The sequence below is a fragment of the Hemicordylus capensis genome, chromosome 3 (assembly GCF_027244095.1).
Source record: "Hemicordylus capensis ecotype Gifberg chromosome 3, rHemCap1.1.pri, whole genome shotgun sequence".
In the NCBI taxonomy this organism is placed as follows: domain Eukaryota; kingdom Metazoa; phylum Chordata; class Lepidosauria; order Squamata; family Cordylidae; genus Hemicordylus; species Hemicordylus capensis.
Genome location: NC_069659.1, coordinates 356,133,999 through 356,151,242, shown reverse-complemented (window position 1 = coordinate 356,151,242; position 17,244 = coordinate 356,133,999). Strand labels below are relative to the sequence as shown.

General features: G+C 45.3%; 1 protein-coding gene across 4 annotated transcripts in view; it reads right to left on the bottom strand.

The window, feature by feature from the left end:
• Positions 1–413: 413 nt before the first annotated feature.
• LPP (LIM domain containing preferred translocation partner in lipoma) overlaps positions 414–17,244 on the bottom strand; it is a 375,151-nt gene continuing 358,320 nt past the window's right edge. For all 4 annotated transcript variants that reach the window (XM_053313056.1, XM_053313055.1, XM_053313057.1 and 1 more), the window contains 3 exons: positions 7,923–8,101; positions 6,021–6,141; positions 414–1,669 (listed from right to left, as the gene is read on the bottom strand). In XM_053313056.1, the coding sequence (XP_053169031.1) occupies positions 1,541–1,669; positions 6,021–6,141; positions 7,923–8,101 (429 nt within the window). In that variant the 3' untranslated portion in view covers positions 414–1,540. The remainder of the gene's footprint in view (positions 1,670–6,020; positions 6,142–7,922; positions 8,102–17,244) is intronic.

Here is a 17,244-nt window from a genome sequence, read left to right as displayed (position 1 = left end):
AGGTGGCTTGAACTGTGGGATGGGGTGGGGCTGGCACAGTAGTTACATTTCCTCCCCCTCCCCATTTTCGTTTCCTAAAGTGCAGTTTGATTTCCATCAAAGACATGGACGTCTCCTAGATCTGAGACCTATTTGGAAAAGAACGTATTTTTCAAGCAAATGTTTTAAGCTCAAATTTGCTGCCAAGAATTTGGATCCTTTGCCACATTCCCAAATGGGGAAAGTGGTTGGATACGGAGGTTTTGGAAAAACAGGGTGTGTAAGCCCTTGCGTTGGACAAGTTTCATGCTTAATATATTTGCTGTACACATTTATCAACAAGGCTTATACTTCATCAGTTTTTTAAAAAAACAATTGTCCCTCAAAATCCAACCGTACAATGGAAATTTAAAGTTTCAATCTCCCAAACTATGAACGTGTGCAAAATTTAATTGCAGTGGTAGTGTATGTGTGTGTCTCCTGCCTGAATTCTCATTCAGGTGGAGGTGATAGTATGAATGTGTCAGTAGAGAGTGTGAATGTTATTCCCTCGCTGAAAAACTGAGTTCATTCTGTTTGTGGTTGCAATCCAACCATGTTAGTCAACAGAGGTGCAACTAGGTTGATTTTTCGAACATGCTTTAAGGCACTTCTACCAGAATAAGAACCTAAGAACAGCCTTGCTGGATCAGGCCCAAGGAGGCCTATCTAGTCCAGCCCCCTGTTTGCCTCTGGGGAGCCCATAGGCATGAAAGAAGAGCATGAACCCTCTCCTGCTGTTGCTCCCCTGCAACTGGGATTCAGAGGCAATATGTTTCCAAACAAGCGTCTGTCGATTGTCTATAAAACGTCCCATCCCTTAGTCATTGTTGTAGCTCCTTACTCTGCATCGCTGACTTTAAGGCACTAGCAAAATATTACAATACATTATCATATACACGTATAGATGGAGATATAAAATGTGTTTCTGTGTAACAGTGTGCAAACAAGCTTGGAACTTGATGGCTCATGTGAGAGAGAAAAAGAAAAGCCCTAAGCAGCACCTGTGATTGGAAGCGTTGCTAGCTGGGTAAAATTTCTATGATAGAAAGCGTTGCTAATTTGAGAGGTGGTTAAACTGGAAGAGGATGGAGACAAGGAAAGGTGCCGGAGGAACTACTCTTGACCCTGTGAAGCCAGGAGGCAGCTAAAGCTGCATTGCAAACTTTGCCCGCAGAGGCACTGGCTATATCTACACTACATTTCAATTTAAGACCAGTTCAGCTGTCATGGCTGCCCTCAAAGAATCCTGGGAATTGTGGTTTCTTGAGGGTGCTGAGGATTCTATGCAAGTAAGCCCGAGCTGGCCTTCACAGAACTACAATTTCCAGGTTTCCTTATTGGGGAGAGGGAGTGAACACTAAATCAGTTTAAGTCTGTAGTGTAGACTGGAAGACACCATGATGTGAGGTTTGCAGCTCAGGGTCAAGCCCTCCAAAAGCACATCTCGTTGTCCCAAACCCTTCCAGCTGCCCAAGAGGCAGGGGTGGTGCTCTTTCCCCTAGAGGCTGATCGGAGGCATTCAGAGGTCGGTGCTCGCCTTTGCCGTCAGGGCCTGGATCCGAGCTGAGTTGCAGGTCTTGCAAAGGATGTGCCCATCCAGAGGGTAACAGCCCTGGTTGTCTCCTTCAGAAAGGAGCCCTCCGCAGTCCTGCACAAGAGAAGGAGGATGACGATAATCAAGGTCCTGAGACTGAAATGCTAAAAGGATTATCGCTTGCAAACGTCATTTACAGTTATCTACTAGATAACAAAAGCTACACTAAGGGAATGTGGCTCAGGATGGGCCTGCTTTTCACAGTATTCCTTACTAAGGATTTCTTACATCTTATGGGCCGCTCTGGAACTAAACAGAACAGCTCGATTAATTTCCTGGATGTCTAATGGACATCCTTAAACTTAATCCAAACTCTGGATCAGGTCTGCAGTGCATCAGGCCCCTGGGCTCTGTTGCATGGCAAAAGTATCCTCTCTTCTGCCCCCCCAACCCCATGCATATATTTCTGGAGGCAACAGGACGGCATGGCAGAGGGGAGACTCCCAGGAATGCTGTGATTGGAGCAAAGACCCTGGACGTTGCTGTGAGCATGCTAACATCCTGGGACATTGGGAGCCATGCGAAACGGAAACTACCATGACCTACAGATGACCCAAGATGCTAAGCAGAGATGGATTGCTTAGGGGAGAAAATTGAAACACCCTGGGATTGTTTCGGCTAGTTCAACTCTCAAGACACACTGGGTATGGTTTATTCAATGCCCTAATTGGAAATTATTTTTATTGGAATTCCTCTTAATATGTTAACACATGACACTCCACAGCACTGCACTTTCTTTATACGTGTGAATGCTGAGGAAAATAATGAAGGCACTGGAAATGGTTAACACACTAATTGTAGGATTGATAGCTATAATATAGGCATGCAGGCTTCCTATGGACAGCCACCTGAAAAGAAAAGTTAATCACAATTTTGAAACTGCCCAGTTTGACTGGTATTGTATCTATTCATTATGTTACTCATTAATGAGTGGAAAAATACTGCAGTGGAAAATTTCCGCCCCACATCATGGCTTGGTTTATATGTTTATGAAGTAATTTTTTGTTTGAAATCCAAACATGAGCTTCATCCTCGTGACTCTTTTCAAGGTGGGGAGGGAAGATGCACAATATATTGCAGAGACAAAGCAAGGTCTCTCGAACCGTGGGGTTTCCTAGCAAGAAGAAAAACCCATAAATACTGGCACACTTCACAGGGTTATATGAAAGATTACTGGCAAAGTACTTTGAACGCTTGAAATGTTAAGCACTATTAGAGGGCATGAAGATAGTGTTTACTCCCAGATATGGAGTCTGCCCTCTCTACTCTGAGATGAAATCTTTTTCAATAATATGCCAAAATGTGTTGGACATGCTTTAATGCAACTCAGAACTAGTGCTCTAACAACACAGGAGGGAAGATGTTTGCACTCTGCTTGAAAATGGCAATTAAAAGCGCCATATTGGACCACCTTGTTAATAAATCATCCAATCCTTCAATTAATCCACTCATATAATCCTGTTGTATCCAGTAGGAATGAGCAAAACATTTCAACATTGAAAGACTTAGATTCAAAACAGGCCGTTTTGAGTGTTCCGAGCTTAAAACAAAAGACGCTTTAAATAAAGGGCCTGTTTCAAGCTCTGACCAAAAAAAACCCCCATTTCAACTGAAACATTTCAACCTTTTGAGCGCCATTTTGGAAACCTGTTTTTCCCTTGCTGATTGGTTTTCTGGCCCTGCCTTCCAATTGGCTTGCAATTTCCTGCTTCTTGGTTGGCTCGTTATCATACAAATCAAGTGTTGTCATGGGCAACTGTGCCCCCATTGGCTGTGGGGAGGGAGGGGGAACACAAAAGGAGGGCATTTCAAAATGTATTCAATGGGACTGGGAGGCAGAGAGAGCCCTTATAGTATGCCTTGCTTGAAGAGGCTACATCAAGAGAGGAGGAAGGAATCAAAGAAGGTTTGATTTTGTGGTTTTCTCAGCACGAGTATAACATGCTGTGCTATTGCTTCTATAACTACCTGGTTTTGCTGGATCTTGACAGAGGCAGAAATTGGGTGCCTTCCTTCCTTGAGTTGTGGTTTGTTTTGTTTGTAAGATAGTGTTGTGGCGAGAAATGGACAGTGGCAGCTCATCTCTCTCCCTATATAATATTTCCTTGGTGGTTGCTGTGATGAGCTCCATGTCTGGCCTTGAGGCAAACTTGTGCATCATTCACTGCTCTGATCTGCTCTGCAATCTGCATTGCAAGGTGTACTCAGTCAATATGTGGCTGAAGTTGCTCTAGTTGAGTTTATGGCTATGCTTGCTGCTAAGGGTGCTGCTGTGGCAGCTGCTGCAATGCAAGGAACGTAAGGAGTCATAATTGTGTTTGAGGGAGCAACTTGTGCCAATGAAGTTGGTGCCAGGCACAGGCACTGTGGCTCGTAGTGGATTCTGGGTCAGTGATTTTTTTTTTGCCATTTTTGGACTATCTTTGAAATGTGTGTTCTTACTGTGTGCTTCTGCAGTGTTCTTCAGGGCAGGATTGCAAAATGCATTGCAATTGCAATGCAAAACATGTGTGTGCACTCTGTGAGTGCAGCTTGTTCCAGCCACAGGAATCAATGGGGAAACTCGAAACACCCCATTGTTCTCGATGGTTAGCTCCTAGGCACACCAACGTGGGTTGTGCGGTAGGGCATGATGGGTGCTACCTACCAATCAACCACAGAGCCTTTGGATGGAGCGGTTTATAAATGTAATAAACAAAAAAAATATCGATAAATAAAAGAATGGGTAAGTGGGCGATTTTTAACAAATGTTTAACCTTTCTCCAAACCCCCCATAGGTTCCTATGGGGGGATTGTTTAAAACCGCTTGCTTGCCCATTTTTTTTGTGGGTTGGGTGGTAGGTAGCATCGATCATGCCCTACCACCCAACCCACTTTGATGTCCCTAGGAGCTATCCATGAGGAATAATCAGGTGTTTCAGATTCCCCCATTGTTCCCTATGGCCAAAACACTTGAAACATTGTGAGTTAGTTTCGTCAAAACAGCTGGTTCGACATCTGCTACAATGAAACATTTTGGCCGTTTTGAGTTGCAGTTCGAGCTTGAAACAAAACGCAAAATCTGTTTGGTGCACATCCCTAATATCCAGGGTGGTGATGAGGGCAAGAGAGCTATGCAACATTTCCACGTAAGTTCTAATCATACAGATACAGGTGTACCCCATTATCCATGAGGATTCTGTTCCCACAGATTTCTACAGGTAATGAAACAGTGGATAACAAGGCATTGGGGCAATGGGAATTAGGGGGTTAGATTCCTGCATTGGGGGAAAAGTCCAAAAATAGTGAAAATAATGGAAAGAATATACCGTATTATACTCCGTGGGTCTCCATCAATCTAGGAATGTCACCCCCAACCCAGGAATGCCCCCACACTTTTCTGTGAAAATCCATGGGCAAAAATCCTGCCCCCTGACATTAGAACCACAAAATGGGTCCTTTAAACAAAATGGTGGCCAGAAATGACCTCGGAGGTCATTTCTGGCTACCTAAGAACAGCGGATACATGGGCATCAACTCTTTCTGTACCTGCATATGCTGAGATTGGGTGCCTATTTTCAGAACTGCAAATAGCAGTACTGTGTAAAGCGAGGTCCATCTGTAACAGCCTTGCATATATATAGGAACATAGGAAGCTGCCATATACCGAGTCAGAGCATTGGTCTATCTAGCTCAGTATTGTCTTCACAGATTGGCAGCGGCTTCTCCAAGGCTGCAGGCAGGAGTCTTTCCCAGCCCTATCTTGGAGATGCCAGGGAGGGAACTTGAAACCTTCTGCGCATCCCAGAGCGGCTCCATCCCCTGAGGGGAATCTCTTCCAGTGCTCACACTTCTAGTCTCCCTTTCATATGCAACCAGGGCAGACCCTGCTTAGCTAAGGGGACAAATTGTGCTTGTTACCACAAGTCCAGCTCTTACATGAGGTGGCCGAAAAACCAAAGAAACCAGCCCTAGGCCACTGTGGCTAGGGATGAGGAGAGTGGTGGCTTAACAGTACCTGGGGACCTACGGCTGAAAACCCATGTCACAGAGGTTTAAGGGAAAGCTGAAATCATTTGTTACCTTTCACCAAGGTACTGACAGGTTGGACTAGGTGAGGAGCCAATTTTGGAAGTCAGGGGCAAATGCTCCTCTTGGTGGCTGCCATTTCCCTCCAGAATGTCCCCACAGGCAATATTTTTGTGATGACGCAATGCAGTTCCAATGTGGCATCTTTCCACCAGTAGCTTTGGAGAGGGGCAGCCACACCACAAAGTGGGCGGCAGTGGTGAAGAAATGGTGCAAAAGGGCCAAATTCTTCCACCCCTTTCCTTGCTGAAACATGCGCCCTCCTGCCAATCTTTATTCAGCTAGAGGTTCTGGCTTCCATACTCTGATGCTTTCCCTGCAGGCTGAAAGTACTGACCTCACACCGGTAGCACTGTACGTGGAAGTCACGGTCTAAGGCCACAATACGGACCGTCTCCTCCTGGCCCTGAGCAGGCATGATGGGCTCCTTGCAGACGGAACACCGAGGGGCAAATTTCCTAAAGAACCAAGAGGAAGTGCAGTGAAAATGGCTGCCATCCAAGCTGACCCCAAGTCATTTTATTGATTGATTAGATAGATAGATACTACTTTTCTTCCAAAAGTTGGAACTCAAGGCAGTGCACAATAAAAAACCAGGCAGTTAAAAATTACAACGAAGTACAATAAAATACAATGACCAAACCAACCATTTAAAACTAACAAGACACAGCTAAACACAACAGGAAACATAGGAAGCTGCCTTCTACCAAGTCAGCCCATTGGTCCAACTAGCTCAGTATTGTCTACACAGACTGGCAGCAGCTTCTCCAAGGTTGCAGGCAGGAGTCTCTCTCAGCCCTCTCTTGGAGATGCTGCCAGGGAGGGAACCTGGAACCTTCTTCCCAGAGCAGCTCCATCCCCAAAAATCTTACAGTGCTCATATGTAGTCTCCCATTCAAAAGCAAACCTGGGCAGACCCTGCTTAGCAAAGGGGACAATTCATCCTTGCTTCCACAACACCAGCTCTCCTCCCCGCCGCCACCCACACACAGAGAGCAGAACAAAAGGGAGGCCACAAATATATCAAGCTATGAGAGGTGTGTGGATATCCCAGTCTCTCTTTCTGCTCAGTCCTTGCTTCAGCAATGTCAAACCTAGCGCTTAAAGCTCGTCTGCTGTGTTTTGGTTTTGTGGTAGCGAGCATGAATTGTTCCCTTTGCTAAGTAGGATCTGTCTTGGTTTACATTTGGATGGGAGACTACATGTGAGCACTGTAAGATACTGGGAAGACAGTGGAAGAGCATCTTGCGTGCAGAAGGTCCCAGGTTTGATCCCTGGCGGCATCTCCAGGTCGGGCTGCGAAGGACTCCTGCCTGGAACCTTGGAGAGCTCCTGGAAGGGGAGACATCCTGGCAAGGGAGACATTAAAAGAGAAAGCATTTGGAAACATATTCATAAGGAATGTGCCTGTCTGCTTTTTTCCACGCCCCCGCCCCCCAAATCAAGCAAGAGGAACAGATATGTCTCCCTACCACTCTTCCTTGGATTAGCTGAGCTGAGGGAGTGGATGGATAAGTGGGGGGAGAAAGCACAACTTTCCATTTTTGGTAACTGATATTTGAGCCATTTATGCAGTGCAAAAACAGCCTCACTGCATGCCTCTGTGATGTGGCCAAGGCTATGCTGAAAATCACTTCTTGGTCTGGGAGGGAAGGTCAGTATTCTGTCATGCAGGGTCTCTCAAGTGCCTGATAGCTGAAGATTTTTTTCTTTTTCTGTCCATGCAAAACGTGCAGCTCCAAATCGGGTTGGAAGGAAGAGATCGAAGATCCTCTGAAAGGCCTCACCTGACTCACCTCTTGTTGCTGCCTCTGCTGCCTGTTTCACAGCAACCCTCCTCCTGGCAGGTGCTGTAGGCCGCCATTTTTTTTACCCCACAAGTCCCCACACCACAGCACAGTGTGATGAAGAGACATGTGGGCCAAAAACATGGCAGCCCCCAGTAGCCATTGGGTGCTGAGAAGCCCAGTGCCGGTGAATGCACCTATTTCCCCCTGCAGAAAATTACCAAAATGACCCTCAACTTCACTGAAATTAGGGGGAGGGTTTCAATGCATCAGTCCTTGCTGAATTAAAATGGAAGGCACACTTGATTCTTATGCCCCCAAAGGATTACTGTCAGCCTTCGCAGCCTTCCCTCCTCCTCCTCCCCACCACCAATGCCATTCACGCCAACCTCTCTCTCTCCTCCCACCCTACGGCCCTCTGAGAGGGACTAAGCAGTGGCAAAGACGCCCACCTGTGGAAATCCTCGATGCAATGGATGTTCCCGCCGGCGTCCACCGTGAAAGGGATGCCGTCCAGGCTGCGCTGGCATATCACACAGGTAAAGCAGTGGGGATGATAGGCCTTGCCGGTGGCCCGCAGAATTCGCTCCATGATGGGCTTGGCGCAGACGCTGCACTGCTCCAGAGTATTCTGTGGAGAGAAGGTGCAGTGGAGACCGGTCAGAGAGAAGCGGGCTGACCATTTCCGCAGGCTCCATGGCTGGCCTAGGAAGGAAGGGGGCTTGCCAAGCTTGGGCCCCTGGACCTTGTTGGACAACGTCATTCCCAGGCCTCTGAATATCAGGAGCACAGGCAGCGGCCTTAGACCGAGTCAGACCCTTGGCTCACCTAGCTCAGTCTTCTCTACACTGACCGGCAGCGGCTCTCCAGGATTTTAGGTGGGTGTCTTTCCCAGCCCTCCCTGGAGATGCTGCCAGGGATCGAACCTGGGACCTTCTGCCTGCAAAGCAGATACTCTTCCACTGAGCTACAGCCCCATCCCCGCAGGGGAATATCGTACAGCAGACAAAGCTCACGTGCAGTCACTCACCCAAATGCAGACCAAGGTGAACTCTACTTAGCAAAAGGGACAATTCATGCTACCACAAGACTGGCTCTCCACCCCAAAAGGCTGTGGATGATGGGAGTTGTAGTCCGACAACACTTGGGGACCCAGGGCCAAGAACCCCTGCTTTATCATCTCTCCAAAAAGGAGGCTAAGACTCCCCCTTTACTCCCAACATCTTTCTTTTTTTAAATGTCAGTATGATCACTACAGCACAGGTTAACATTTCAATGCTAGTCTCTTGAAATTTGGACATTCAACTGGAATGACTCTGTGATCACATGACCCTGTGATCTCTCCTGTGAATGGACGAGGTCTTTGAGATGCACGTGGTCTTTAGTGTCCAAGGGGGCGACACTGTGACCAGCCTGCACAACTTGTGGTCTGCCAAGCGGAACGGAGACATGCATGGTTGCTTGTGCAGAGCTCGGTAATCCTTTGCTTTTGCAGCCCCAGGTAGGCAGCCCGAGTGGAAGGGCTATCAGGCTTCTGGAGGGTTGCCAGGCATGGCTAGTGGGGCCATATTTGGCTTGGTTGGCCACAGGTTGTTTAAGACTGAAATATAGGAACCAGAGACCCTGCCTGAGGGTGATCAATAACAACTACCTCTCCACCATCTTTCTTCCAAACAGTATACTTTACGGGGGAGCAAGACCTCATCTCTCTACTCTTCCTTTCCCATAAGAACATAAGAAGTCTTGCTGGATCAGGCCCAAGGAGGCCCATCTAGTCCAGCTCCCTGTTTCCCCAAGTGGCCCACCAGATGGCTCTGGGGAGCCCACAGACAAGAGGGGAGGGCATGCCCTCTCTCCTGCTGCTAATAATAACACCAGAATTAATAAGTGAAAGAGCAAAGATAATGAAAAATTAGACTGCACCAGGCGATGATGAACTGCATGGCTTCTGGCTTAAACATCTAACAAGCCTTCATAAACAACTATCAAAACAGTTCAATCACATTTTGCAAGGAGGTGATATTGAACAATGGCTAACAACTGGGAAAACTCATCTCATCATGAAAGACCCAGCAAAAGGTGCAGTTCCAAGTAATTATAGACCGATAATCTGCCTGCCAACCACGTTCAAATTATTAACTGGAATAATAGCAGATGAAGTGATGCAACACTATTAACTAACAAACAGCTTCCAGTTGAACAGAAAGGAAATTGCCCGAACACCAGAGGCACAAAAGATCATCTGCTGATTGACAAAATGATTTTAGATAATTGCAAAAGAAAAACAAATCTAAGTGTTGCATGAACTATAAGAAGGCCTTCGACTCATTTCCTCATACATGGATACTAAAATGTTTAGAAACGACTGGTGTCAGCAAAAAAATTCAGATATTTATTAAAAAAGCAATGAGCATGTGGAGTACACAGTTAACAATCAATGGCGAGACACTTGGACAGGTTAGCATTAGAAGAGGTATTTTCAAAGGGGACTCACTATCCCCTCTGTTGTTTGTAATCGCCATGACCCCACTTTCACAAATACTCAACAAAACAGGCCTCGGATACCAAACATCTAAAACATCAAGTCAAATAAACTACGTGGACAATTTGAAGTCGTATGGAAAGTCCCAGTCAGAAGTCGAATCACTGCTAAACACTGTCCGTATATTCAGTAGCGATATAGCAATGGAGTTTGGACTAGACAAGTGTGCTGCATTAATAACGAACAGAGGAAAATAACAAAAACAGAAGGAATAGAACTGCTCGATGGAAGCAACATCAAGAACCTGGGAGAGAAAGAACCTTACAAATACTTGGGCATTCTCCAGGCTGATAACATTGCACACACTGAAGTTAAAAGAAAAATTGGAAGTGAATACATCAGGAGAGTTAGAAAAATCCGCAAGTCCAAACTCAATGGTGGGAACACCATACAAGCCATAAACACCTGAGCTATACCCATCATTAGATACACTGCAGGAATAATAGACTGGACCCAGGCAGAGCTAGAGAAGCTAGATTGTAAGACCAGGAAAATAATGACCATCAATCATGCTCTGCACCCCCGCAGTGATGTCGATAGGCTATACCTCCCTCACAGCTCAGGCGGAAGAGGAATGCTGCAAGTCCATCAAACAGTAGTGGAGGAGAAAAGAGGCCTTGAACAATATATCAAGGACAGTGAAGAAGATGCACTTAAAACGGTCAATAACGCAAAACTATTCAACACCAATTAAACAAAGCAGGCCTACAAAAAAGAACAAGTCAAGAACCGAGCAGAAAAATGGAGAAATAAGCCACTGCATGGTCAATATTTGCACAATATAAGTGGAAAATCAGACATCACCAAGACCTGGCAATGGCTTAAGAATGGCAACTTGAAGAAAGAAACAAGAGGGTTTAATACTGGCTGCACAAGAACAGGCACTAAGAACAAATGCAATAAGAGGAAAAGTCAAAAAGTCAACAACAAACAGCAAGTGTCACCTTTGTAAAGAAGCAGATGAAACAGTGGACCACCTAATCAGCTGTTGTAAAAAGATCGCACAGACTGAATACAAAGAAAGGCATGACAAGGTAGCAGGGATGATACACTGGAACATCTGCAAAAAATACAAGCTACCTGTAGCCAAAAATTGGTGTGACCATAAAACTGAAAAAGTTGAAGAAAATGAAGATGTAAAAATATTATGGGACTTCCGACTACAAACAGACAAATATCTGCCACACAATACACCAGATATCACTGTAGTCGAGAAGAAAGAAAAACAAGTTAAAATAGTCGACATAGCAATACCAGGGGATAGCAGAATAGGAGAGAAAGTAATAGAAAAAAATCACAAAATACAAAGATCTACAAATTGAAATTGAAAGGCTGTGGCAGAAAAAGACCAAAATAATCCCAGTGGTCATTGGCGCCCTGGGTGCAGTTCCAAAAGACCTTGAGGAGCACCTCAACACCATAGGGGCCACAGAAATCACCTCAGCCAATTTCAAAAAGCAACTTTACTGGGAACAGCCTACATTTTGCAGTGATACCTATAACAACAACAATATTGATAACAAAATTCAGCCATCCCAGGTCCTTGGGAAGGACTCGATTTCTGGATAAAACAAACCAGTCAATAACATCTGTTTGACTGTGCAAACAAGAAATAATTATAAGTAGCACCGGCACTCGGAATGTACACCAAAAACATATTATCCAGAGTGCTCAAACCTCAATTAACTTAATTAAGTCATTTCACTTTTCACGTGGAGCTAGGTATATACCAGTTGCATTAAGACTATTTGCTGCCAAAGTAATTCTGCAAATAATGTATGGTGCACAGTTAGGTACATTTACTAATTTTGCCTTGATCGAATCTTTGCAAACTAAATTTATAAGAAGTATACTCCAACTTCCAAGGTGTGTCTCAAATTCTGTCATTAGAAGAGAGGTGGGACTGACCACAATTGAATCCTGCTACTGGAAAGCCATTATACTTTTCTGGCTAAAGCTTGTGTTTACAAAGGTTGGGTTGGCATATCTTATCCTGGAGGATCCTTTTAAATCTAATTGGGAATTAGGAATCATGGAAAAATTATCAGCATATGGATTCTCCCTAGTGGAGATAACCAGACTAGGATTTGATCGAGCTAAGCGCTTGATTATTCAGCGCATACAGGATGTAGAATTGCAAATGGAACAGGCAAACTTACCGAGTGGTATATATCTTGGAAGTCAGAACACTGAGATTAAGCCAGCTCCATATTTAAGTAGTATCTTGATACCAAAGTTCAGGCGAGCTCTTACTCTCGCCCGACTAAATGCTCTACCTACAGCGGTCTTATCTGGAAGATTCGCAGGCAGGTCAAGTGTATCTAGAGTGTGTCCTTGTGGATCTGGCCATATTGAAACAACCGCTCATGTCCTGTTGTACTGTGATCACTATAGAGAAGGAAGATGTAAATTAATAGCCCCGCTCTTGAATAATTTCCCTGGTCATCAAGATGAATTTTATTTAAATTATTTGCTTACCAACCTAAATTCTTGATGTATATACAGTGGCTAAATGTTGTTATATAATATGTCAAATATGGACTCACATGGTGTAATGAATTTTCTATTGTTGTTTTTCTATTTTTATTTTTATCTGTTTTTATTTTATTTTATTGTACTGGTCTATGACCGAAATAAATAAATAAATAAATAAATAAATAAATAATAAGTAGCAGTCTTACAATCATGCAGACTGCTTATAAGGAAAGACACAACAAAGTTGATCCACTGAAACTTTTGCAATAATTAGAGATTGCCAGCAAGTAAGAATTAGTGGAATCATCCGGTCACAGAAAATGAAGAGGAAAAAATCCTTTGGGATTTTCAAATACAAACTGATAGGCATTTAGCGCACAATACACCTGATCTGACAGTCATTGAGAAGAATTAGGTTCTGATAACTGACATTGCAATCCAAGGGGATAGACGAGTCAATGAAAAACGACTGGAGGAAATAACTAAATACGAGGACCTTCAGATTGAAATTGAGTGGCTCTGGAAAAAGAAAACAAGAGTGGTGCCAATAATTGTGGGTGCCCTTGGTGAGGTACCAAAAGAACTTGAACAGCATCTTGACACCTTGGGTATTGATAGAATTACAACACATCAACCACAGAAGGCCACACTACTCGGGACAGCACGAGTACTACGAGGCTATCTTTAATTTTTCTTTACTTATCCTAGAGCCTTGGAAAGGGCCCAATAATTAAAGCACTAAATCCAGTCAATAACATTTGGTAGACTGTGTACAAATAGCATAACAACAACAATAACAACTTTGTTAGCTCTGCCATAACAAATTGTTCTCTGGGAGGCTCACAACAGAGGATTATAACATACAATAAAAACACATAACTCATTATATCATAACAGACAAAAAAGAAAATACAAAACACAATCAAAACAACTTACAAACCTGTTTTAAAATTAGTTGAAAATCAGATCAGATCTGAAAAACCAAAATTCAAAAGGGCTGGGTGAACAAAAAGGTATTTTCCTGGCATCTAAAAGAACAAAGTGACAAAGCCAGGCAAACTTCACTGGGGAGGCGATTCCATAAACGGGGTGCAACCACCAAAAAGGCCCTCTCCCAAGTAGCCACCCGCCTCACCATGTTTGGAAGGGGCACCTGGAGGAGGGCCTCCGAAGAAGATCTTAAAGAAGATCAAGACTGGTAACTACTGATAGACTTGTTCCTCATGAATTTGTCTGACCCCCTTCTCCAACTGGCAATTCTGCCACCTCCCTTCACACAAAGTCACGGCTGGCATAATGGCCTTTACATTCTCTCACTGGCGCTAGGACCTCTGACATGCAAAGTGTGCAAATCTGCCGATCTACATTGGGAAGGGCGGTATAGACATATAATGCAATAAATAAAAACAATAAATAAATAAAATACAGACTTTGATTCCCACGTCAGGACCTGAGTTCCTGACGGGTCTTCCTGAACCTGGAGCCTAGGGGGCGGCACCTGGAGATGGATTCAACCTATATGTCACCACCTAACTCTGTCCGAAGCAGCTAAGGTAAGCTAAGTTTCCATAACCACACCTACAAATATTTATATACCACTTTCCAAAAGGTCCTCAAAGTGGTTTACACAGAAAAAATGAATAATAAATAAATCAGATGGTCCCCTGTCCCCAAAGGGCTCACAATTTAAGAAAGAAACACAAGATAGACACCAGCAACAGCTGCTGGAGGGACGATGCTGTGCTGGGGGTGGAGAGGGCCAGTTGCTCTCCTGCTGTTCAATAAAGAGAATCACCACTTTGAAAGGTGCTTCTTTGGCTCCATTAGCAGGGTCCTTCCGCCAAGAGGACATGTGACATATATGACACAAGCCATGAGATTCCCCTTATAAAAGCCTGCTGGCCTGGAACCTTGCTGCGTCTTGCAGCTACAAATGGCATTGCCACCTCCCTCTTCTTTGCCTCTGCCTCATCTACAACTGAGCAGGAGCCAGATCGGATGCTGGGCTTGTATGGTTAGGCCCCCACATTGCAACATAAGAAGCTGCCTTCTACTGAGTCGGACTCTTGGTCCATCAAGCTCAGTATTGTCTGCACAGACTGGCAGCGGCTTTGCCACAGTTACAGGCAGGAGTCTCTCCCAGCCCTATCTGGAGATGCTGCCAGGGAGAGAACTTGGAACCTTCTGCATTCAAGCAGGTAGGTGTTCTTCCACTGAGCTATACCCCCAATCCCCTATGAGGAATATCTGAAAGTGCTCACACATGTAGTCTCCCATCCAAGTGCAAATCAGGGTGGACTCTGCTTAGCAGAGAGTACAAAAGCGGGAAATGACTTGACTAGCAACCCAGAGGTTGCTGGTTCGAATCCCCTCTGGTATGTTTCCCAGACTATGGGAAACACCTATATTGGGTAGCAGTGATAGAGGAAGATGCTGAAAGGCATCATCTCATACTGTGTGGGAGGAGGCCATGGTCAACCCCTCCTGTATTCTAGCAAAGACAACCACATGGCTCTCTGGTCGCCAGGAGTTGACACTGACTCGATGGCACACGTTACCTTTACCACAAGACCAACATTCCTGTTTCTTGCGGATCTCCCTCTAAAGTTCTTTCCGACGACATGCTCAGACCTGGCATGTTGGCGACTTCTCTAAAAGATTGCTGGGATCCCCGTGAATTAGCTGAGCCTGTCCTCTGAAGAGCAAAACAGGCCGTACTGGCAGGCAGACGCTTCCTAATCACCTCTCCCACCCCCCACTCCGAACCAAACTCTGGCTCAATAGCCACATTTTTCCATCCGCAAAGAGGCATAAAAATAGCCAAACTTTCCCTGCTACCCAGAGGCACTTTGGGATCCAGCTTGTGGTAAGGGGAACTGAAGTTTAAATCTTATTACAACCGCACTTGTTTCCAGAAGCTTGATAATTAGACAGCATCAAGTTTTATAGACTGTTTCTGGCTTCAGGGGATGGTTGTACTTTTTCTCAATACAGCAGAACAACAGAAAGAGATCTGGAATGTGTTCCTGCCAACGGCAGGAGTGTGGGAAACCTGGCCCTTCTCCGTGCAGCCCTGACCCTGTGGGACCGCCTTGGGGCTGAACGTTATCGCACCGAGATCCTCTGCAAAACCTCTTGTCAACATGCAGAGAGGGAGATGCGTCGTGCAGCATGTGCAGAGTGCTTTCCTCTCACTGCTGAGTAACCAGAGCCAGCCCCCACACAGCTTGAGCGAGGGCTTCGGGTATTTGAAAGAGCAACTAATCTGCCGGCTGTGATGCTGTGGGAACCCCCAGAGAGGTAAAAAGAGAGAGACAGAGAGAGCACCCGCCACAGGGAAGGCCAGCCAGAGGCCCCTTTCCCAAGACTCTCTCCCCTCCCCTGGCCCTGCCCTGCCTTCACAGCTGGTAAGATGTCAGATCACAGCTTGCTGCTTGGGGGAGACATCGCCCTGCCTCGCAGTCAGAACAAGTTTGCATCTTGAAGGGATTAATTGGCCTCTAGAATGCCGTCTGGGTCGAAACAGCAGATTCCACTGCCCTGCTGATACGCCTCCCTGGACACGATGGCAGGATGAAAACAAGACCCCTGTCCAGCCAGAGCCTCTTGCAAGGCTGTTGTTTTCTAGAAGAGGGCGGGCAAAAAGATCAAGGGGCTCAACTTGTATTTGTCTGCTTATTTACACCCGCCGTCAATAATCTCTCTGCGGTCGATGGGGGATCTTCCCTCCCCGGGTACTTTCTCTCTCCCTCTGCTCTCCCTCACTGTGGACATTTCAGTACAAGGTCCCTTGGGCAGTGTCTTGCCTCTCCATCCAGGACCCTGTACAGACGAGGAAGATGATAACTGCTAATATGAATACGACAATCTCTAATATGTGGCCATTCGCTCCTCGGACTCCATCACGGCTTTTAGAAAGCTTGTTAAAACTTGGCTTTTTATCCAGGCTTTTACATAATCGTTTTTACTGCTGCTTCTGTGTGTTTTTACCTGTGTTGTATTGTTTTTATGCTTGTATTTTATAGATTTCAAATTTGGTTTGTTTTTATATTTTTTAGCTTAATATTTTTATTGTCTTTTTATTGTATGTTTTAACTTTTGTAAACCACCTTGGGGTTGTCTTTTAATGAAAGGCGGTATATAAATGCAACAATCAATCAATCAATCAGAATACGACAATCTCTCTAGCTAAGATCTGGGCTGAGCTGAAATCCACTCCACCCTTCTGCTGCTCCATTTGCAGGTGTTGAGAGGACATCTTGGCCAATTTTTTTGGAGAGGGTGAACGGAAGGGAAAGAAATTTACAGCGGGTGGAGGCAGGAGCATGGCACGGGGGTCAAAAAATGGCCAAACAAGGGTGCCCCCCCCAATGGTGGCCACCTGAAAAAAGTGCTTCTGCTTCTGCCATGTTCAATGCTGCTGCAGCAATGGAAGGTCCAGCTCAGCTCCGTTTCCTTCTATTGGTTAATCCAGGGGTGGTCAGCCTGAGGCTCTCCAGCTGCGGATGGACTACAACTCTTGCCATCCCCAGCTGCAATTTATTGCAGCTGGGGATGATGGGAATTGTAGTCCAACAACAGGTTGAACACCCCTGCATTAGAGCAGGGACAGGCAACCTTGGCTCTCCAGCTGTGTCTAGGCTACAACAATTGCAGTTGGGGATGATGGGAGTTGTAGTCCAACAACAGCGGGAGAGCCTCGGCGTGGCCATCCCTGACTGAGCTGTTACAAAATCTTCCACGAAGTCATTGTAAAC